Below are 23,153 nucleotides of genomic sequence, written 5' to 3' on the forward strand. Positions count from 1 at the left end.
ATAGATTACGGCAAAGAATTATGCATATTGTTAAAGATGTTGGCAGATCTGATTTGAACATCTAAATACATACCTTTCTACACCTCCAGCTCTCCCACTTTGCAGTACATGTGCAAATTATTTAGAAATTTCTGCATTTGAAAATTAGAAACTGAAGTCAGGAGAGGGGGAAGAAACATGTAACATTTAAACAGCACAGTATTCTAAAAAGAAAATTACACTGTGTACAGAGCCTAACAAAACTAAAAGAAATCCCTAAAATAAACTATGCTGTAGTTTAGTACATGCAAAGATGATTCACAAAATTACATAAAATGGCCATTTTCTTATTCTCCTTGTGACAAATTGAAGCTCGCTGTTATGAAAACAGTACTGCAAAACTGATTTTTTTGCTTAAAAAAAAAAACACTTATTCATGCAGGAAGGTAACACACAAATAAGTTATTTGGTTGGTAAAGTGTGTCATGGATATTCACAGCATCAAATAATATCTGGTGCAAAGGTACAGTGGAATAGGGAGGGGATGATGAGGCCTTCCTTAAAAAGTTCACTATTACACAAGCGTTGAAAATAAAAGCAGTAAAAAAAAAAATAAAATAAAATGGTACACACTGGATTCAAAAGTAAACCCCCAAACTACTGAATGCATCTTTAACACAATGCATTGCTTCTCCATTTGCCAATTCCATTGTCCAGTGTAATTTAATACTAAGATAATATTAATCTTATGATGACGTCTTATTCCATTTTTGTAGTTTATAGTTGTTATTCTTCCTCGCTGGGATTCCTATCAAATTCCGCCTCTCTTTTAGGCAATTTCTTCATCGCTTCCTTTTATCCCCTCTTCCATTTTGCATTTTCTTTTTTTGTGTTTTCTTCGCATGCGTTCATACCTCAGCCTTTCACACCCCAGTCACGCAAACATACCGTCCACTCTCTCGCACACGCGCTGCGCTGCTAGAATCGCCCCCGCTCCGCAGAGGGAGAGCCCTGGGGGCTGGAGGAGATGAACCTGGTTCCTCAGCACTGGGTCCCAGACATTCATACACATGGGTCCATTCATACAGTCTCGTAGCGGTGGCCGTGAGGGACGCTGGGGGTGGAGCCCGGCCCTCCCGCCCCTCCCCCACCTTGCTCTCGCTCTCTCTTCACGCCCCACCCCCTCAGCACGCAGGACCACACAGCTATGATATGGTTCTTCTTTTTGTTTGGTTTTCCTCCAATTGTTAGAATGCGATGTCTTGGTTCTCTCCAATGGACATCATTTTTTGCCGTTAGGTAGACACCTCCGATAACTTTGCTAGTTACTCGGAATGTCTTCCGAAGCATTCAAGTGTAGATGTTTTTGCAACATTTAGCCACTCACTCGCACTCGCATCCACTCGCCATCGCAACTTCATTTGGGCTGGTTCCCCCGGAATGCCAAACCAAATCCACACATTTTCTCTCGGATTAGATGCAGCCAAGGATCCCATGAGCCAAGCACAATGGATCTAATTTCTTTCACACTCTTTCGCTCTCTTTCTCTCTTAATTTTTGTTGAACAGAGTGCTGCATCACGACCAAACTCCTGGATCAGAGATGCCCTCTAAAACTGGAACCCTTCCGCTGGCAGGTTAGTTGAAGAGTTGAACCCATAAGTTCCGCCCTGAATGGCCTCGGGCACCAGGCTGGAGTCTTCATCAATCTGAGGAAATCGGAAACATTTACATCAGGAACTTCAAACTAGGTAATGCGTTCAACCCAACAAACTATCAAATTAGGCCAGGTGGCAATCTTTTCTAAAGTTTCTACCATGGTATTCATGAAAATTCCTTAGGAAAGATTGTAAAGCTTTGCATGTCTGTAGAGTGCAATCACTTCAGTACATCAAAAAGTGAAGCTGAGCACAAAAATCAGATGAAGAGGGAGGACTCACGTCATCAGATGAGAAGAACTGGTCGATAATTTCATAGGCCAATTTATAGATGTCTTCATTTTCATGATTTTGAAGCTGCTCCACCTTTTCCAAACCTGTAATTTAAACGTAAGTCATTAAACTCACAGGCCAATTTACAAATGTTTCTTCAGGACAGGGTCACCTCACGTAGGTTTAGGGAAACGGTAATTACTTCAGAGGGCTGCAACCCTGGTGACAAACAAATGGCAAGTAGCTTACCACCGCACTCCTCGATCAGATTGGCAATGGTTTCGGCCTCGTCGTCGGCCATCTTCAAGATGTTGCTGAGTCCGTCCAGCACCACCTGGACCACCTGTGCGTCCTTAACCGTCAGCAGGTTGCAGAATGGTGGGATCACCTGCTGCTGGATCAGGTACGCCACCTAATGGACACACATTGCAAATCCATTTCAGATTTTGTGCTTCGTGAGCACTGCTAAATGTAAATTATATACATTTTTAGCTACGCTTGCAGCCGTTTTTGAGACCTAGTGTTGCCATATCTCGCAGCACTTTTTAAATTGCCGTTTACACATGAAGGGCCTTTCAACAATGGAGCTTCCCTAGTGTGGATTCCACCTACCCCTGCACATACCACTAAATGTGCTCATACATGGAACTAAAGAAGCGTGCCTGTGCGAGTTATACACAGGAACTGAAAATGATAAAATTAACACTCTTTTCCGATATTACAGGTACTACAAGCAGGGGTAGACTGAACAGTATCGTTTCAAAATTCCCTTCTTTGGAGACTTTATGAGATGGACTAACAAAGAAAAGGGTTATCACCTGGTCCTTCCTCCCACTTATTGTCAGGTTGCTGATAGCCCATGCTGCCTCCTTCTGGGTCCCAAAATCTCCCTGTAAAGGCAAAATCATTCGTGAGCAGAACCTGTGAAATCAGTGAATAAGAAAATGATGAAAATAAATGAATAAGAGGGAGAATTCCGACCCACCTTATCCAACAGGTGGATGATCATGGGAACCAGGTTAGCATCAATGACCGCCTGAACCTGCTGCTGGTTTCCTGCAGTGATATTTGACAGGAACCACACTGCCTCCTAGAGGAACAAACACAATGCATTTAACTCTAGTCTTAACCGGCATGACAGATACAATTATGTCATACATATTCACAGACCATCTGCTTCTGAGTGACAGATCAATATCTGTGATTGAAATGTATAAATGGATGCCTTATATGGACACATCAGTGTTACAGCAATTGACATGTATTTGTGCATGATGTAGACTGAGATGGATCAGACTCCAGGAGTACGCGCAGAGCACAGCCCCTGGTCGAGATGTGGGTGCAAAGGGCCAGGGAAGGTGGGCGGTTTTGAGGCTATAATCATCAGCCAGGTCACACTGAGGCCTCTAAGAGAGTGACAGGCTTCAGATGCACTCCGAGATCAGCACAGACCAATGATCTTCAGCGCCCCCTTGCCACCAGCTGAGAGAACAACACTCATCCACATTCACTCCCCCTCCCCTGGCAAGACCAACCACCCCACCACCCATCCCTCTATACAGCTGTGCTACATTTAATACTGGTGTCCCTACATTGAAAAAAAATTAACCTTCCACTTGTACTATCACCTAAAAATATGAGGAACTCTACCATCACTCACACCACTCACACCTGCACCAATCTCTGATTTCATCATGTCCAACAGTCCCAGTCTACACAGCAGGCCTACTGTACCAAAGCTTCCTGCTTGCACAACGTCACAGTGAGGGCTGTCCCTAGCACACAGGAAGTGAGGCTGTGTGGCGTGAGCCCTGCAGCACACCTTGTTGATCTTCTCCTTGGGGTGGGTGAGGAGGGCAGGGAAGTGTGACAAGGCATCGCAGTTGAGGACCACCTGGGTCTGCTCGTCTGTGCCCGTCACAATGTTGCCCACTGCTCTCAGCGCTGCAGTCTGGAGGGAACCAATCCATAGAGCAATCGGTGAATATACAAGAGTGAGAATGTTCCACAAGATGCTTTACTCAAGTTAAAATCATTGCAATATGTAGGAACAGGTGCTGTGTATCAGCAATGCAAGTAAGCCCAGCTTTTTTTAAACACACACACACAACCTTACATATACACATTATATATATATATATATATATATATATATATATATATATATATATATATATATGAGAGAAAGAGAGACAGAGACAGTGAATATGTATATTTGAAACTTGCCATTGGTATTATGGGTACAAGTTGCAGTGACCGCTATAAGCAGAAGCTGGCAGTTGTCTTGTGTAAGGAAGTGGGTCAATGTTTTAATTTCATTCCAGCCTCATCTTAAATTTAGAACTGCAAGAGGCAGCCACATATTTACAGCTAAATGAGGTCTGTCAGAGTTAGGAATTAACAGTTGTTTGTGCCACCGTACATTACAACATGGATGGCAATGTCTAAACACACCCTCCCATGTCCGTTTTAATCAATGTAATTTTCACACGCAGAACAATTTTCCCATTATACCTGAACTTTGACCTCCTGGTGGCTAAGGAGAGGTACCAGGTGCGGGACAATCCCAGAATCGATCACCATTTGGATCTGCTCGTTTCCAGCATCTGTCAGGTACGACAGAGCCCAGACAGTGTCCACCAGGATCTGCAGGGGAAGAAAAGCAATCCAGTAAGCGTACACATATTTTATGCATGAATTATTACATAATTATGCATGAACCAATTCAAGTTGACTTATTTGTTGATGAATCCAACAGAAATGTTCCTTCTCTCCAATTTACTAACCAGTTGCCCATAAATTTGAGGTGTAAGTGGAAATGGTACTCACATTCACATCTGTGTGGTGAATTAGGACACAGAGAGCAGGCAAGATCTGCAACAGAGAGGGAGTGTGAAATAAGATATGTGTGAAGATACAAAAGGATTCCAACACCAGATTAAGGAGACTTATTTAAGGTCACAAAGGCAGTAATATTCAGAAGTATTACCTCCTTATGCTGAATCTGCTTGCTTTAAAATCCCTACTTTGTGCCTACAGAGCTTGAGAACCGTAGGCTGAGCACTTCCAACTCTGAGGACATTTCGGGAGATAACTGTGTGACGCAATGTAACGTGTGTTTGTTTCTGTGTACGCTAACGTGTACCCAAGTGCATGAGAGAAATATTGCAAAACCAGTTTAACTCAATTTTGTATTCCTAAGCAAATGTGACCCTTATTATAACAATTTAATTTAGGATATTAGATGTCTACACATTACACCATGTTTTTGTGAGTACTGGCTCACTAGACAGCTGCAAAGCAACACAGTTAGCTAGCTAACAAATTACCATCAAATGTTATGTTTTTACCTTAGTTCTGGGCTCCCTGTGGAATGTCCTTACTCTGGGCTTCCTCCCTTTTAAATCAGTACTTCAGCTGGCCTCTCGCTGCTCTAACCAACTGTGGGTTCTCTTTTTCAGAACACATCAGAGTCTGCACAGGTATTCTAGATTTCAACTGCACCTTCAGCTCTTCTTTCATAAACAATCACTTAGTATGTTTCTGTCCCTATTTCATATTTGTATCACTCTGCTGGACACACTCACAGCGAGCTTTTAATGCAGGGATGGACAGTGTAAGACACTAATCAATACATTTGGCTGTCACTGCTCTCTGGCATCTGTCAAAACCCGCTGCCCGCCTCTCATCCAACTTCCTCGCCTCCATGCCATTTCATAAAGCAATTTCATAACAATCCAGCGTGATGTGTGCAATTGCTATTGCGGCTTAGATTCCATGTGCCTTTATTGACCTCATCTACCCTCAATTACAACAATAACCAAGCACGGCGTAGCACACATTTTGTTGTACGTGGTTTTAATTTTGCTGACCCAGTTTTCTCAAAACTGTTCCTCTGCAACAGCCATCCTTAAAAAGTGCATAAATATTTGTCCTTCACAAATACATCCATGATTGATTCCTAGTCCCCTGGCCAATCCAACATGCCTGACAGCCCTCTAGGCAAATAGTAGAAACCCACCACAGACGCTCCAACTACGCCTCTGCTCTCCTGAAGTTACAGCAGTCAGTACATACACACAAACAGCAGCGAGAGACATACCTCCTGGATGGTCTCCATAGGAGGGGGTGGGTCTTTGTGGCGGCACAGGTTGACCATGACCCAGGTGACGTTGCGCAGGAAGGTGATGGGGATGGAAGGGCTGATGAATGACAGCAGGGGCTTGACCACGCCCAGGCTGATCACATAGTCTCTGCACTGGGGTCCATCACCTGAGAGGCACAGGAGGCCAAGTCACACTCATGCCACTCACACCTCCAGCTACAGATCAAACTCCATGTCAGGTCGAGGACAGTCATTTTGGTGTTGCGTCACTTCGCATTATTACTGGGAATGTGTGTGTCACTTGCAAGGTGTGGTTCTTGACTTGGAGGGTAAATTTGCCCCTCTATTTGTCAAACTTGTATATCCTGTTTGATGAGGCAAATCTGTTCTATTACTTCAGATTTTTTTTGAAAGAGTGTGCAAAAGCTGATACCCAGCAGGACATTTTTTGGAGAGTATGCTAGGCTAAAAGACTCAGGTCTCCTGCACGCTCTGGAGAGTACGGGGGAGACTTTCAATGCTTCACACTGAATACATTTCATATCAGGTGGAGAATCCACATGACTGCACCAGGGACAGCCTCTTGACTTTCATTTTTGCAAAATAACCCAGAATTGAGGCCTCCCTCTCTGTGAAGCATAGAAGGAGGACAACGAAGTTCTCCCAACACCATTCCAGTCACTCACCAATGATGTTTCCCAGGGCCCACACTGCCTGCTCACACACATTCTGGTGTGGGGAGTGCAGCAACCTCAGGAACAAGGGAACAGCATCTGAAAGAAGCAAGAGGAAAAAACCAGACACAGCATTATCAGTCTACATTCATTCTCATTCAAGAACCTCAAAGAAAAAAAGACAACCGTGATACTTTTGGACAGACCATTCCTTTTAGCCCAAACATATATGACAGCCCATACATACTAGACTGCACCACTGCTTGTGTCTGCTCAGAGGTTCCTGAAGCAATGTTGGTCAAAGCCCAGGCAGCTTCAAACTGTAGGGAGGGGCTGCAGAGAGAGGGAATGATCATTCAATCCACACCAGAAACTCTGTCAACAGCTCTGGCATTTGTCACAATGCTATCACCCACGAACAACGCCTTGTACATCAGAGCAGATGCTAACATTTACTCTTACTGACGCTGGTGTGTTATTTTGAATGACATAGGTTGGTGTGAACAAGATGTTTAAAGAAACTGGTAGAGAAAATGATCTAACAGGCTAACACAAGAACAAACATTCTTATTTTTTAAATACTTTGAAGGATCTGCTTTTGCAGCTTTTGATTATATCCAGACACGTTGCCTTACAAAATGTTCTAAACAAAATGCCAAGGGGTTTAGCTACTCTTCCACAAGAGGAGATCTGACGTTCACTGCACTGAATTTGGACGACAAAATGAAACAATGAACAGACTGTGACAAATACTTACTTGTCATCTCTATCCAGACAGTGAACTAGTATTGGTAAAATGCCAGACTTTATCAAGTCATCTATGGGAGGATTGCGGTCACTGGATAACAGCTTTCTGAAACAAGACAGTTCAGAATAGTCTGATTAATGTCAGAACAAGTACACAGATTTGGCTGCTGCTGCGCTGTAACAACATGAGAAACACCTGTGTCATTTTACAATCCTTTGTGCATAAGTATCAGTACAAGATATCAAACAAAACATTTTAATAGTTACAATATATTTATGTGAGATGTTAAGGCATTTGGCCGTTGATCTGGTTTCGCTGGGGTCTTAAATATTAAAATCATGGTAAATCCAAATGTGAGTCACAGTTATAATTGTTAATAATTGTTTTCTACAGGAAACGTCTGAAAGATGAGTGACTTGGTCAAAATAAATGTACTGTTATTTATGCAACCATTAAACATTTTCACAAAAACAGGTGGGGGACACCTCTTTCATCAGTTTGCACCCTCTGATAGAGTGGTGGCAAGTTCTGAGATGGTGGGTGTTGGGCCCAAGTGTTTCTGAGATGGAATAACCCAAAACGAATGTTTTTCTGGACAGTTATGAGAACTGATCAACACCCAACACATTAACAATATTCCCACAATGTTTCTGTGACACGGCAGAGCCATGCTGTCTGTAACCTGGGCATTGGGACAAAGGACATGCCCACATGCCCAACAGCTGTTGGCAAACAGCTGGCTGTAAAGTATCTGCATAGTCCTCACCTGGCCGCCTGCACTGCGCTCAGCTGTACTCCTTGGTTGTCACTGGTAGCATTCTGTAGAATAACAATGGTTTACAATTCAAGATCAGTGGAACTCACTGCATAATTAATACAGTCTACCGTGTCCCTGTGACAGCTTTACAAGCAAATAAATAACTTGTACAATTAGTAGGGGGAAATAGACAGCCAATATCTCCATTACTACATCAGTTCTATTCTGTTCATCACAATGAACCAAAACTCACATTAGTCCAACATGATCTGAATCCTGCAAGCTTTGTAATGGGCCTATCCAAAGTAGTCTTACCACTTAACACTCATTCATAAAGCAAAAACAGACTGACCAAACTAAGTCATTCAATCACAGCTTACACCAGTTCAGTGTTACGACAAAGGAGGAGAGGGAAAAAAAAAAGCAAAAAAAAAACACTTACCTGTACTATTGCTTCCAAAGAAGTATTTTGCTGCAAAATAAAAACAAAAATGAAACACTGAGCACAATAACATTTTTCATTTATATGTCAAGAAATAAATAGAGTGTAAAAGGGGTTGCTTTTGTTACAACAAATAGAGATGGGTATGGATCACTCCTTCACTGTGTTGCCAAGCATACGGTGTACCCATGAAAAGTAGGGTACTCTGTGAAGCTGTCAAAGAAGATTTGTATGAATCACTGGATTCTCACCCATTTGGTCTCATTTATATTACATGGGATGAACTACTTTGAGGAGCCCTGGACATTGTTGTTTTCCCTCCACTAGCGCAGCCCACTACTCTGGAAACTCTGATTTTATTTACAGCTGCCTGAGCATACCACCAGCAGCAGAATGAGGGGCACTCTGGGGCTGACTGGCGCTTACCGCCCGGAAGTCTCCGTCCACATCGGAATCCTCACAGATGTCTTCATGGGGGACGTTTCTTCTCTTCAGAAGATGTTCGTCTCTTTTGTTCTGAGGGAAATCAGGTGATCAGACATGTCAAGTCATCTTTTATTTTTGAGGTGTGATTGCAGAGCTCTACCCTTGGTGTGATCCTGGTCTGGCACGTCTATACTGAGCCACACTGAGAGAATGATCACCCGCTGATGACATTTCATTTGATGACATCAATGGATTTCCCTACGCATGTCTCACTATTTGCCAATCATCTCTGTGGAGTAAATCTTTCAACAGGGACAGTGACTTGTTAATGTCATTTATATGCTTGTTAATTAGATCACAGTTTACCTTTGACTAGGAAAAAATCAGGCTATGAACATATCAGTATGTCTTCCTTTTCAAGCCAGTTAACACAACAAGCTTTTTTCACCTTAAGTGACTTAAGTTGGTTAAAACGAAAAGCCATCAGCACAGTGTATAAATAAAACAGATCAATACCTTCCGCAGTTCCACCACCACCTCATTCCTCTGTCTTCTCATTGTCTGGAAAAGAATCATGAACATGGAACAGCATCAGTATCTCATTCAACTGAAAGTATCGTCATAATCCTACGGCCACACGCCGTTGTGATGTGCAGTGTGTTGCTATACGCAAGTAATCTCTACCACAACCACCACAATGACACGGAATTTCCTCCTACATTTTGAGGAAGCCCTGAATGCATTAAGTAACAGTTTTTGTATCTTCATATAAAGCAGTTACTATATACATCTACAGTTTGCACAATCATTCACAAACCGCTTAATCAATACAGGAAAGATGCACCAGAGGTGAAAAAGCAGATTAGCTGAAGTTTTGCCCAAACATGCCTGGCACCTTGAAACAGCATAGTGCATAATTATACTACATATTTGCTAAGTTCAAGGATGTAACACACATTCTGCAAAATAATTCACACTAGAGCAGTTTCTGTACCTTACTCAATTGTACTACAGAAGTATGTCACTTGGGAATCAAAACAACAACCCTCAGGTTTTCTAAGCACTATATCACACAGCAACCCTGCAGGTTAACATGATGCTCATACCACTAGCAGTGACTCATGTACCAGGAGGAGCTGCTGGGGAGATCACAGTTTATGCTTAGAAACTGTTCATGCCCCTTTGGAATTTAAATCCACCATCCACCGTACAAAAACGCAGCTTACACATAGACACCAAGTAAACATTCCTTCTGTACTGATCTCACTGTTATTTGGAGCGCATGTTTTAAACAGTCTGCTCATGCACAAGAACATATGCACATACACATGCACACATACATAAACAATGATCATAAAAAAAAACCTGTATGTCAATGTATACATCAAAATAAACTGAGGTGTGACCATAAACTGATTAAGGCTGTGTTTTCAACTGCAATTATTATAACTATTCTCACAATGGGACGTGTATTTTAAAAAGGTACTAAGGTTTAATTTACTATTCCATGTTTCAGGTTCGTCTTAATTCTTCAAGTTACAATTTTAATGTGATACATTCAAGTGTAATCAAGTTGGGGGAAAGATTTCAAAATTGGTGGTTGGCTTCAGCCATTTTTATAAAATCTCACAGAGGGATGGTCAATTTTGAGTTTGGAGACCTACAGCATCAAGGCTGATAGACCGATTAGCCATTCAATGTTACACGTTTCACGCTTGTAGCTACACCACTTAGATTTAGCAGAAAAAAAAGACATTGTGATTCGGTGAAGAAGTCCCAGCTTGTCGACAAAGGCCAGAATCGAGCACACACTGAACAAATAGCTACTTCAACTTTGAACATACATCACATTCTTGGCTGCCGCTTGTCAGCTAGTGTTGGCCTATAGTAAAGCTGTGTGCGGGTACCCGATGAGCGCTGGCTAGCTAGTAAAATTGGTTCAGAATGTGTCTATTTCCCCCTGAATTGACGTGTTACGCAACTCACTAACATAACTAGATGCCTGCCTAACTACCTATACCCCGCGGCTGGTACTCTAACGTACCTAGTTAACAAGTCTAACGTTACCTACTACTAAATGGACCGGTAGCTGTCGTTAGCCACGCACCAACACACTAGCGGCATTCAAGTTCTCTTGGTCAACCATCTAGCTAGCTAAGATGGAAATTAAAAAGACGGGCCTTAACCTTTTTGGAACTCGCTACCCTTGCGAAATAACCCATTTTTCGAACCGCCAAACAGCTCGCTGGTTAAATTCCTTTTACCTAGGAAGGCACATGACGGCGAATGTCAGTGCAATGTTTGCATGTTTAGTACAATCTCAGACACTTAGCTCGGCATATTATGCCTAAAATACCATTAGCTTGCTAAACAGTTAGTCTAGCTGTCTGGTTATCTTAATTAACAAGACAGATTATAGCTATACTGTTATTGCTTGTAATATTTCGCTAACCAGCGAGAGGTTACTACGGGTGACTCCCAATCATGGGCGTTTAAGTTAAGAAACTAGCTACCTAGTTAATCTATCGATAGCTAGCTGACATTATCTCACTGATCGACGGAAACTAACAAATAACGACTAACTAGCTAGTGAGTTGCAACACCGAGTAGCATTAGAATGTGGTACTGGCATGAGGTAGCTGGCTATTTAACCTCCTTCCATTTTCGCATCGTGGCTAGTGTATGTAGCTAGGTAGCTACCGTTAGCTAACCAGGTTTCCTGGACGAGTCTCGATTAACTAACTAACATCAACCGGTTAGCTATCTGGCAATCTTAGGAAAGGGGTGTGAAACTGAGCTCGCTTATTGACGTCGAACACCCAAACATCGAGTAGCGTTGGGTCGTTCTGGAAAATACCGCTGTCACACAGGCCTGTACAGGAAAGGGAAACGTAGTTAGCCCGCTAGCTAACCCGTACCGTAGCAAAAGCCATATTTCACATGCAAAGGGTGTGATTGCTCAATGCTAGAAGTTAGCTAGGCCGTGGTCTGAATTACTAAAAGGCCAGGCCTGGTTGGGTTGGTTGCAAACTTCTACTAGATCCTGGAAATTACTAACGACGTCACATCACGGCGGAACCCGAAACAAAATAACACATACGAAGGGAAAAAGAGCCCCCCCAAACCAGTCAGGTCACTTTTACCTCCAAATCTCGACCCTTGTTTTTGAAATTCTTCAGCCGCTGGTTGTCCAGTTTCTCGTTATCGGCCATGTTGGAAAATATATGATGACTGTATGATGTTTAATTTCTTTGATAAGAGGCTGTTATTTCTTCCGAGTTCCTTTTTCTCAGCCCTTTCGGCTACCGGACTCTATTTTCTCTGATGGCTTCCCCCGCAGAGCTTTCTGGGAATGCCGGTGGTATAGGCCCAGCCTCGCTCTGATGGAGAAGGGTGGGGGATTCCTCTTTTGCTGATTGGTCCGAAAATAAGTGATATTGTGTTTGAATGGCATGTAGTCGGAAGAGTGAAGTCGTCCTGCCACCAGGGCACGCTGCGCTGCGCTTACAGCAGCAGCAGTAGTGGTGATGGTTAATACAGCATTTCCTGGTTGGCTCAGAGCACCGAATCTGGCTGGAAAATCGCTTTGCTCTGTAAATGTCGTGTTTTACGTCACATCTGTATTCTCCCTGGAGTGAATCTCTTAAAACTTTTTCAATGGTTACATTATCTTCTGAGGCATTAAAAGGGATGCAACAGAGTTTTTAATAGTATAATTTCAGTCCTGGGGTGTGTATTTCTAACCACATAGAAATCACTGCACGCACTGTGAATTCATTTTCGTAACTCACTAGAATGATAGAGGACACTTTAAGATTAAAGTTAATGAACTGCCGGGATCACGCTTGGTTAATTTGGCTGAGTTTTAGTTTTACCAGTGAATACTGGTCTAGCTTTGGACCCTGAGGTAACACGCTTGCTGCCGACATTACATGATTGTCATTTAGCCGACCCTCTTATTCCGAGCAACTCGCGTAGTTTACAATTTTTTACATGTTGTCCATTTATACGGCTGGATATTTACTGAGACAACTGTGGGTTAAGCACCTTTGCCCAAGGGGGCAGCAACGTCCCCAATCGAACCGGAAAATTTTCGGTTACGAACCCTGCTCCTTACCGTGATGCTACACTGCCTACGTGAGTTATGGATATTTAATAACTTCCACCGGTGAAGTGCGGCGCAAGATCACTTGACGGACGAGGAGGCAGTCAGTCTCTGATCTACCCTTGATCTTACTCCTGCCGTAAGAGAACTGGACATTTCACCTTCAGCATACAGTAGTGAGCCTGCATAGAAGCGTGAACAACATATAATTCAATTCTAGGCGAAGACCACTCTCCTTTAGTCACCCATCATCCTAAGCAAGAATGCATTTAGTTAGAGTTGAGAAAGAAAGGGAGGAGTTGAATACTCTTACTCAAACTTTATTGATATTTACATCAACACTCTAACGTTAAATAACAATCACTGCTTCATTTTGGAACGTAATGACTTTTGATTAAATATATGCGCAATACAGTAAGTACATCTCTTAATCAGAACAGTGCAGTAAAAATGAATACATCTTGTGTATTCATTTTGAAAAACTGACATGTAACATACTATTTTAGCACTTAGTTTTATTATATACTATTTAAAGTTTCAGAATTACTTATGCCAGCATAAGTACCTCTTTCCAACCAATAGCACACTGTAATTTAACCATTTGTATGAAATCACCATAGATTACAACTCACTGTAGACTATGTATATCACTAGTCTCTATTGAGATTGCTTTGTTTATACTTACATTTTTATAAGTGTGTTGGGGTTGTACATAGAGCATTAATAGATTTGGATAGGAAACACAGCTAGGAGTCTGAACAATACAGTCTGAATAATAACGACACAGTCCCATAATATACTGAAGCAATCAGCTCTATACACAGTAGATGATTATAATAGCATCAAAGTGCTTTGCTATTAGCAAAGTAAATTGTTATTCTTTTAGGGATACATTACAAAACCCCTGACCAACATTCATCCTAAAGTTCTCCTCACATTAAAGTAACAATTGTATTGTTACTTTAATTTTGATGTTTCAAAATTTCTGAATGTTGTTTTAGTGAGGTAACAATAGAATTATCCCAGAGGACCCAAAGATCTTCAGTCACTTTCTTCAGTCATTTTCTAACAACAGTTCTGTCCTTGTTTCATTGTCACTGCTGTAATGGTTTTGGATTTGAGGTGGTTCACTGTGTCTTTGATGTTGTCATCCATTGACAGCAATGGTGTCTTGACGAAATGGACCATCCTCCTGAATCCTTCCTCCAGCCCCATTCCAGTTCTGGCTGAGCATGGCTGAACAAACCAGTCCCGGTCACCGCATGTTTTTTTCAAGTTGAGCATCTCTGTAATCTCTGCGGCAGAGACCGCGCCAGGCACATCCTGCTTGTTGGCCAAAATGACTACAGGAATCCTCTTCAAGTGTTCACTTTTCAGGACATGTTCAAACTCCCGTTTGGTCTCGTCCAGACGCCCCTTATTGGAACTGTCCACCACAAACACGAGGCCAGCAGTGTCCTCATAGTAGTGCTGCCAGTGGGGCCTCATTTTCGTTTGCCCGCCAACATCCCAAACCGTCAGAGTAGTGGCCCTCTTCTCCGTCTCAATCATCTCCACATTAAATCCAATGGTGGGAACAGTGACCACTGCCTCATTATACTTCAGTTTGTAGAGAAGAGTTGATTTACCTGCCCCATCAAGGCCAAGTATCAGTATACGTATCTCTGCAGGTGGTTTCGAACCTTGCTGACCCATTATGTCCAAATCGAACGTTGCAGAGCCTTCTGTAATCCAGTAGGGCAAAGCGTCAGGGGAAGGCTAACGGTGCTTTGCTCTCTTGGTTAAAGTTTGTGCTTCACGTTGCCAGCATATCAGTGTTTGCTCTCTGAGTTATCTTGCCCCAGGCACTTGGTGTGGATTACACTTATAAAGGAGCACTCAACAGCAAACATGGAAATCAGCAGGTCAAAGTACACAGTGTAAGCAGTGGGATGTCCCTATTTTGGTAATATTTCTTGAGACAATACGTGGATTTCAGTAAACCCGGCTATGCCTCCTCTTCACAGCATAGGTTTACGGTTAACTTCAGCGTCTCAGGTTTCACCGAGCCGTCCATTCAGAGGTGTTGCACCTGCTCCAGACTGTCATGTTCCACAGGAAATCCTTTAGTGGGCAGATGAGTGGTGGATGACAACACACGCTGCCTGTAGGCAGTGATGTCTGTGTCACTTCTACAGGGGAGGGGTTACATGACTCATCTTCAATTCTACAGTTGGGTCATAGAATTATTCTTAGCCCCACAACAGCCCCGCAGTCACCTCAGATGTCAGCAATGTGACAGGCTTTTTTTCAGGTCGCATGCTTAAACTGTTTTTATATGAGACCTAAATAATAAAACAAGTGTTTTACTGCAAAAGAGAACATTCAATGGTTATAGGTCTTCTTTTCAATAACTCCTGCAATTAACTTTTAGATGTATTCTTATCGCTTTTATTTATCCGCGCTTATATATGAAAAGAACATTATTCTCTGTTGGCTAGTTCCACGTTCCAGTTTATGGCTGTTAGACATTTCTACAGCCCACACAAATTAATCTCTTAGGAGATATGCCCAACACACCGTCATCCACTGTAGATACAGTTGTACAAAAGGTATGTTTCAGTCTGCTCCCTGGCACCTCTCACAGTTAGGGTGCAGTAAAAGCTCACGCTGATGTGTCATATTTTACAGAGAAAATACATGTAGCTGCATACTGTCCAATTAAGGATGAGTCATGTTACCTTGCAGCTTAACCTTGTGGCCTCTATCAATGAAGTAAAGAATGTATGTACTGTGCCCCTTTTAAGCAAAGAAACACTGTGAATTTGACTAAAAATTAAACTAAAAATCTTTAAATCAACTCAGCTCTGTGACATAAAATAGATTATTATAAAATAAAAATAGATTGTTATATTAGAACATTATTTGGATATTTTTTGATTGGATCAGTTATGTTGATGCAGTATTGTTGTTGCTTAAATATGTGACAGGATCCCTGCAGGATAAGAGGACTGGATAAAAATCAATGTGTATTATATGCATTCATTCTCTTGCTTTATGAAATACTCTAGTTATGCATCTCCAAAACTACATTTATTTCACACAGGATTTACAGCAGACTAACTGCTGAGATGTTAAATACAGGTTATATTTATTATAGGTTATATATTAAAAAAAGCTATGGTATGAAATACAAATTGTCTGTACCTCCAAAAGGCTTCTGAACAGGAAGGCATGGACATCTAATTGAAAAAAAATAAAGGCCATTGAGGAAGGTTGCAGTGTACTCACTGGCCACTTGGTGGCAGTAGCAAACTGTGTTGCCTTGGGCTATTTGAAAAATCTACAAAATCTAGTAGTTCTGTGACTTCCAATACCTCAAATAAGAAAGCATTCTCAGTGTGGAAAAAGGAAAGTTGTTTGATCATTTTGCAGTATCCATGAATGTGGCATGCTGTTTTAGTTCAAAGCTTGATTTGCATTGAAAAACATTGTAACAGCTGTGATTCATATTAGTGATGTGTATTATGCAGGGGCATACAGGGGTCTGTTTTGTGGCCTAATTGTAAGCTAGAATCAGTGATAATGGTTTAACCAGGAGGCCCCAAAAATCAGCCTCACATTATTACAGGGGCTCCAGACTGTCTCTCCTACAACGTGAACCACTGTACCACTGACTCATATTACATGTCTTGAAAATAATCACAACTGCATTTGGTCCTTTTGAGATTAAAATCAGCCAAATAGGTTGATCAGACCCATTGCATTGATCAGACAACAGACCGTTTCCCAGCTCTCAGACTGGGGGCCAGAAGGTTGGCATTATTTAGTTTCCTGCTGTTAACCTGGCTGCCAACAGGTCATGCCAGTGCAGTTCCATGGGGTGACATGCCAGGCTGACTGCTACTGAAGTCAATGGGATATGTAAAAATAATGCTGTCAGCCGTTCTGGGAATGCACAAAGGACTAAGTTACTGCAAACTGCATCCTACACTACATGTTTATATTACATTTTTTATCAACAGCTTAAAGTAATTGGCATGCATTCAATAATCCATAGTGTCATGAAATAACAGTTTAAAAACTGTGGTGTAGTATTTTGATCAGTGAACTTTTATTGTTGTTATCATTGTTTTTTATTTCATCTCAAAATCCACAGGTCAACTTTCTTTTTACAGTTTCAGTAATTCAACAAAAACCATTACAAACTCCACATAAACATTCAGTAACACATACATTATTCAGGAAGAATATACAACCAAAAGAAGCACATAAAAACATACTAACGCTAGTAATTTATTACTGTCAACCAGGGCGTTTATGCTTGGCTTTATTTCATATTTGACTGAATTTGAGGGATGATGATGATGATAACATGTAATATGTACATTCGCTATTCCTTGTCTCTCAGAGACCAACGTAGAAATGATATTCTACATGTAAAACATGATATCTCTATATGATGTGCGTGGCATTTTTCAGCTATGTTACACTAGAAACAATAAAGTTTTTACTTTTGGCAAAGAACTATAACTGGAGAAAATATATTAAAAAATAAGGCAGCAAGTATGTATTTCATTCAAATACAGCAGGCAGTGCTGGGGGGGTGGGGGTACTCTTCAGACCCTAATTATACTTGATTTAGGACTAAAAGGTCTTTAATGCTGACTAACAACTCAACTACACTCAACTGTCCTTGTTCACAGTCGTTGCCTGGGAGCAAAATATTTTAGACCCAGGTGGTATGTTGTCACTTTAAAGTATTAGTCAGATGGTATGGGTTCAGTATGTTTTGGTTTGGAGACAGTCGCTGACTACCTATGGCAAATAAAGAAATCATCAAGTTTACATGGAAACTTGCCATATCTGATAAAAGCAAAATTTAAATTTATGAACACACTTTTTAAATGCAGCAGTAAAGCAGAAGCTCTCTCATTGTGTCAGCAGCCATATCTAGGCATTTTACATATATGCAGGCTGCCCAGTTGGGTTTCAACTGTACGTGGTTATGTTTCACATATTTACAGGTGAAAGAAACAGGTGTTCCAGACAATCAAATAGTACATCAGACAGTTTCCACCCCACACGTTAACCCTACTTCTATCATGCATTTGACCAATCAGCATGCTCATATGTGTGATTTAGTCCTAGATCAGAGCTAATCAGAATCATAACTACAGTTCAACCAGCGGCACTGAAGCTCGTTTTAATGCTATCACGGCAATGGTTAAGTGAATTATTTATTATTGTGGCAATGCAGACTGATTTTTCCTCAGTATAGATGAATTTGTTAGTAGTTCAGATGCAACAAGTACATATTTGCAGTGTTCGGTACCAATTAAAGTGTGTTTTGTGATTAAAAAGTAACTTGAAAGCCTATTAAAAAGCTATCAATTATCATTTTAGTGCAGTCATCAGGGAGTAAATAAATATTTCTCTAATGTAGGCAGAAATCAAGAAGCAAACTACACAGAGGCGAGAATAATGAACGGATACTGAACAGGTACGTGACTACAGTTCTGCGTGGGAGTTTCTAGAATGACCTGTACAGACAGATGGACAGACAGACCAAGTGGTCAAGCAGGATGCTGAGACATGCAGTTTGGTGTCATCGTACTCTACCCTGAACAGAACACAGGCTGAAGGTGCATTCAGAGCCAGACACAAATGCACACTGCATAGACAGACACATAACGCTAAGATCACACAGGCAATTGCCAGGTTTGGGCAGGAGCTGGTTTTACACCATAGTTTGTTTAATACTCCTACCATGTAGGAGAGCTGTGGATGATACTCCATGCCATCTGCTTTTTCTGACATCCAGTTCTTGGAGTGTGATCTGTACCCATTCCCTAACCTTCCTCCTGACAGTTTTAAGGTTTCCTGCACATACTGAGAGGCAAACCCTTCACCACACCCAAATGGGGGTAGGATGACTATTATGAAGGGTATACTGAGAGACAACCAACAATATTATGAGTAGTGAGAGTGAGGGATGGGGAGGAGGGTGCATTATAACATGTTAGGCCAAAACCATTTACAGGTGACCTGGCTGCAATTCAGTTTGTACATCCTCATTTACACAGAACTGACCCAACAGCCCAGTTGTACTGAAGTCTGACATTATCATGGAACTGATCTCTGTGTGAGAGCTGCACCTGTGATAACTGAACTCAGTGTGTGGGTATTGCCTAAGCACAGCAAACTGAAAACTGAAACAGAAAGTAAGAGTGCAGTTATATGTCAAATCCAGCAATACAGCTTCACTGCCTCTACAAACACACTGTACACATAAGTTATGGGTATAGGGTTAATTTAGGGTCAAAGTCAAAACAATCACGGTCCAGCTCCTCTTGTAGCCCTCGCAACAAAGACGAAGCTCAGCGGGTGTTCAGGGCACCATAAACCGACAAACTTCGACAAACTCTTCCCCCAGGGAGAACAACAAGGTGTAACCAGAGGTCAACTGTTACATTAAGAGGGGGAGGGGGAACAGATGTTAGTTTTCCCGAAGTCATTAGACATTTAGACCTTTTTTCATTTTATTTTATCCGAATTATATTACTTGATGATTTTACCTGTGTTTTTCCTTACAGCTAAATGTGTATGTGATTATATTTACATCCTTTAAAACAGATTTTGGTAAATATTCAAAAGGCCTGCAAGATATGATTTTTTAAAATATGAAATGGAAAAAAAACAGCCATATATCAAAGTGTTGTCAGTAGCTCCTGAAATGTACCTGGTATTGCTACAGTGCATTTGAGCATTGATAAAATGAGCATATTTGGCGTTGAATAATGATTAAATAGACTTCACTACCTCTGTCTGAACTTCAGTTCCAGCTCCAGGCAGGACCATTGTGGATTATAACCCCAGTTAAATAGGTTCAGAAATCATTACAACAAAAATGTTTCGCGAGGCTCTGTCCTATTGAACAGACCTCAGCTTGGACTGGCCTTTTAATTCATTGATTGATTGATATACTTTTCAGAGCAGTACATGTGCATGCCTTTTTAAATAGCCGGCACACAATCCAATCCTCTCGTAATATTAAAGGAATGATTTTGGTGCACACATGCTGTAGTAGTATGAGGCTTGAGGATATTCCAAAACGTATTAAAGGCAGAGAAAACAGGATCATGGCTGTAAAAACAAACAGATGTGTGCGGATGTGTGTGAAAGTGTGCGTGTATGTGTGTATGTGTGCGTGTGTCAGGGAGAATGGGGTAGATACTGTAAATATTGTAAATAGAAAGAGTTCTTGCTCCAAAAACTGAGGGTTTTTTTTTAAACTTATGTATACATATATTCATATATTATACTGCCCAGGTATGCCGTGCCCCCCCCCTCACTGCTCCCCGGTCTTGCTGCTGTTCTTGAACTTGACGACCATGACGGTGATGTTGTCGGGGCAGCCGCGGTAGAAGGACTGCAGGACGATGCTCTTGGCGCCGAAGTGCGGCTCGTCCAGGCGCTCCTTGATGAAGCGGACGGCCTCCTCGTTGCTGAAGGCGTCCCACAGCCCGTCTGACGCCAGGATCATAAACTCTGGCTGCAGCTTGTCCAGGTCGAAGGCCAGGATGTCCGGGTCAGGGATGATCACGTTCAGGTTCTTCAGCGGGTAGTCGCCCAGCGAGCGCGACATGGCCAAGATGCCCTGAACGCGCCACGAGCCGTTGAAGCTGATGAAGCCCCCTGTGAGAGAGCAGAGAGTGAGGTCCACCCAGAAAAAGAGAAAGCTAAATAAATTCATTCATTGTAACCTCTTAGTGCTCAGTTTATAACACATCCTATGTACACATTCTGAAATGACACAGGCAGAGTGTTAACACCATAAGAAGCCTAATAATGAGAGCAGGCCATTCAGCCCAACTAGACTCATCATTTTGGCTACATTCTAGAGTGTATCTACCGCTGTGTTAAGCCTGGTTTTGAACTGTCTAAAGGTGTCTGCTTTCATAATGAATGCAGCCTACCACATGATCCAATTCCCTAGCTCAGGGCTAAACCAGCCTTGCATAGCCAGCATGTTCCGATCCAGCGGTTTTTTCAGTTCTGTACACTGCTAACGCTCTCAGAACCGGGGAGATACAGCATATGGATCATTTGAGATGATGAATAGCTAAACCCTGGGGTTTAGTGCATGTGCGGAATAAAAACCTGCCGACACTGCAGTTCTCCCTGAGCACCCGGGCTCACTAGCCCAGCGGGCTCCAACCCTGGTCCAGGAGATCAGCCATGTTTTTCACAGTAGGTTGCTATGATTAATCATGGTATCTGAATAAGAGTGGTCTGTTTGTCTATTTGTCTTAATGTCAGCTGTACTTCAGCCTAGAGCAGAAGGAAAATGTATGGAAATTCTATGTACTTTATTTTTGATAAAAAAAAATTCAATAAAATTGCCTTGAAGTTGTCACTGAAGGTTAAGTAGAACTAGTGTTGAAACCCACTGCAGTCGTCAATACTGCTGATAGCTGCCAGCTAAAAAAAGGGCATTGCAACATCAGGACAGACGCTGCTTATTTACAAATGGGACTGGTATAATGTTAGTGCATTAACCTGGAAGCTGTGGCATTGGTCAATAGAGCACTTCTGCACTATCAAAGACAGCCAGCAGATGGCAATGAGGAAATGTATCTTCAATCTCTGGCACCAGCTTTATGAGATTTATAGGCATCTTTTATTGAATGTCTGCTGTTCTGTTCTGTTCTGGTGAACTTTATTTGTGCACATACCACCATAAGGAGGTGTAAACTGACACATGCTCATCCTGTAATATTAAAATCTGCACTCAACATTTTCTAATAAAGATGAGGCTAATCATTTAAATATTTTGGCATATTGCCTTCATCAGTGAAATTATTGTGCAGTGCATTACAGTGCATTGCATTACATTATTGTCATTTAGCTGACAATCTTATCCAGAGCGACTTACATAGGTTAAAGTATTTATTCGTAATCTATTTACACAGCTGGATATTTCCTGAGGCAATTCTGGGTTAGGTACCTTGACCAGGGCACAACAGCAGTACCTCAGGGGGCAATCAAACCAGCAACGTTTTGATTACAAACCTTGCTCCTTACCGCTATGCTACACTGCCACCCCATAAATGATGTTACACAGTGGGAAAGCTTTATATAACTAAGTCTAATACATCACCACAGGTATACAAGTTAACATGAGAGAAGCTGGCAATCAGTGTTTCTATTCTGAGTGAGGCTGTAAATGAGTTTCAGACACAAGGCAGAAAATCCAAAATGGAATTCACTTGAAAAAACTATATATCTGTATAATATATAATATATCTACGAAAAGTTGTTTTGTGGACTTCATTCTTATTCCAGCTAAAACAGAGGTGAGTGGTTCAAAAGAATTTCAGTACCTACATATTGAAGGATCCAAAAGCTGTAATGTTGGGTCATTTTGAAGTCATTTAGTCCTAGACTTGAGGTCACCTGCCTCTAACATTAGAATGGCACCATTCTGTGGTCTCTGCCCACTTCTCACCTGCCCTCTTGATCCTCTTACGCTCCTTCAGCTGGTAGGGCTTGTGGTCGTGCGACAGAGCGATGGCGTTCCCGTCCTTGTCACACAGGACCCCCCGGGAGTCGCCCACGTTGGCCACAGTCAGCTCCTTGTCCGAGAGCAGTGCAATCAGGCAGGTGGTTCCTGAGGGAAAGAGAGAGGTGTGTTCATGTGCATTCAACAGGCACTCTGAAAATCGGTTCAGACAAAATTAATGGTAGTAACTATTTCAATTTGAACACATCTTGCGATGTTTTCCCCGCAAAGAGCCCATTGCTCACTAGGTCTGGAAACTGTAATATTGCAGTAGCCTCCCTTGCTTTATCACCGAAACTTACCCAGTGCCACTTACACTGCAATTACAATAAGGATACTAAATTGGGTGGGCATGGCACCCCCAGTGACAGCGGTCTGAGACGTTCCAGGTTTCATAAGGCTTTTACTCAGTAGTCTAACCTTCCAAGTTTCTGCTGAGAAGT

At 41.9% G+C, this 23,153-nt stretch overlaps 3 protein-coding genes across 3 annotated transcripts in view; all 3 read right to left on the reverse strand.

The window, feature by feature from the left end:
* Positions 1 to 4: 4 nt before the first annotated feature.
* On the reverse strand, positions 5 to 12,440 carry kpna4 (karyopherin alpha 4 (importin alpha 3)). The gene is made up of 17 exons (XM_036536346.1): positions 12,205 to 12,440; positions 9,578 to 9,622; positions 9,062 to 9,151; positions 8,636 to 8,665; positions 8,203 to 8,255; positions 7,446 to 7,541; positions 6,936 to 7,021; positions 6,701 to 6,787; positions 6,012 to 6,181; positions 4,739 to 4,783; positions 4,424 to 4,555; positions 3,732 to 3,860; positions 2,895 to 2,999; positions 2,728 to 2,799; positions 2,159 to 2,321; positions 1,919 to 2,013; positions 5 to 1,687 (listed from the first exon to the last, which is right to left on the reverse strand). The coding sequence occupies exons 1-17, from the start codon at positions 12,271 to 12,273 to the stop codon at positions 1,589 to 1,591; spliced, it is 1,566 nt and encodes a 521-aa protein (XP_036392239.1). The 5' UTR covers positions 12,274 to 12,440; the 3' UTR covers positions 5 to 1,588.
* Positions 12,441 to 14,231: 1,791 nt separating this feature from the next.
* LOC118783688 (ADP-ribosylation factor-like protein 14) lies at positions 14,232 to 14,861 on the reverse strand. Its single transcript, XM_036537640.1, has one exon. It carries the CDS (start codon positions 14,859 to 14,861, stop codon positions 14,232 to 14,234), a length of 630 nt encoding a protein of 209 aa, XP_036393533.1.
* Positions 14,862 to 17,349: 2,488 nt separating this feature from the next.
* ppm1lb (protein phosphatase, Mg2+/Mn2+ dependent, 1Lb) overlaps positions 17,350 to 23,153 on the reverse strand; it is a 53,525-nt gene continuing 47,721 nt past the window's right edge. Inside the window, exons 3-4 of the mRNA XM_036537069.1 lie at positions 22,657 to 22,818; positions 17,350 to 20,843 (exon numbers count right to left, since the gene is read on the reverse strand). Coding sequence (XP_036392962.1) covers positions 20,497 to 20,843; positions 22,657 to 22,818 — 509 coding nt within the window. The 3' untranslated portion in view covers positions 17,350 to 20,496. The remainder of the gene's footprint in view (positions 20,844 to 22,656; positions 22,819 to 23,153) is intronic.

This window comes from Megalops cyprinoides, chromosome 9, assembly GCF_013368585.1.
Source record: "Megalops cyprinoides isolate fMegCyp1 chromosome 9, fMegCyp1.pri, whole genome shotgun sequence".
In the NCBI taxonomy this organism is placed as follows: Eukaryota; Metazoa; Chordata; class Actinopteri; order Elopiformes; family Megalopidae; genus Megalops; species Megalops cyprinoides.

Bases quoted from the DNA above. Each gene is read 5' to 3' on its own strand.
- LOC118783688 (XM_036537640.1), bottom strand. From the start codon at position 14,861: ATGGGTCAGCAAGGTTCGAAACCACCTGCAGAGATACGTATACTGATA.
- kpna4 (XM_036536346.1), bottom strand. From the start codon at position 12,273: ATGGCCGATAACGAGAAACTGGACAACCAGCGGCTGAAGAATTTCAAA. The intron at 7,022-7,445 runs GTAAGTATTTGT...CTCTCTCTGCAG, and splicing joins TGTCTGGATAGAGATGACAA to CCCCTCCCTACAGTTTGAAG. The intron at 2,800-2,894 runs GTGGGTCGGAAT...TTGCCTTTACAG, and splicing joins TCATCCACCTGTTGGATAAG to GGAGATTTTGGGACCCAGAA.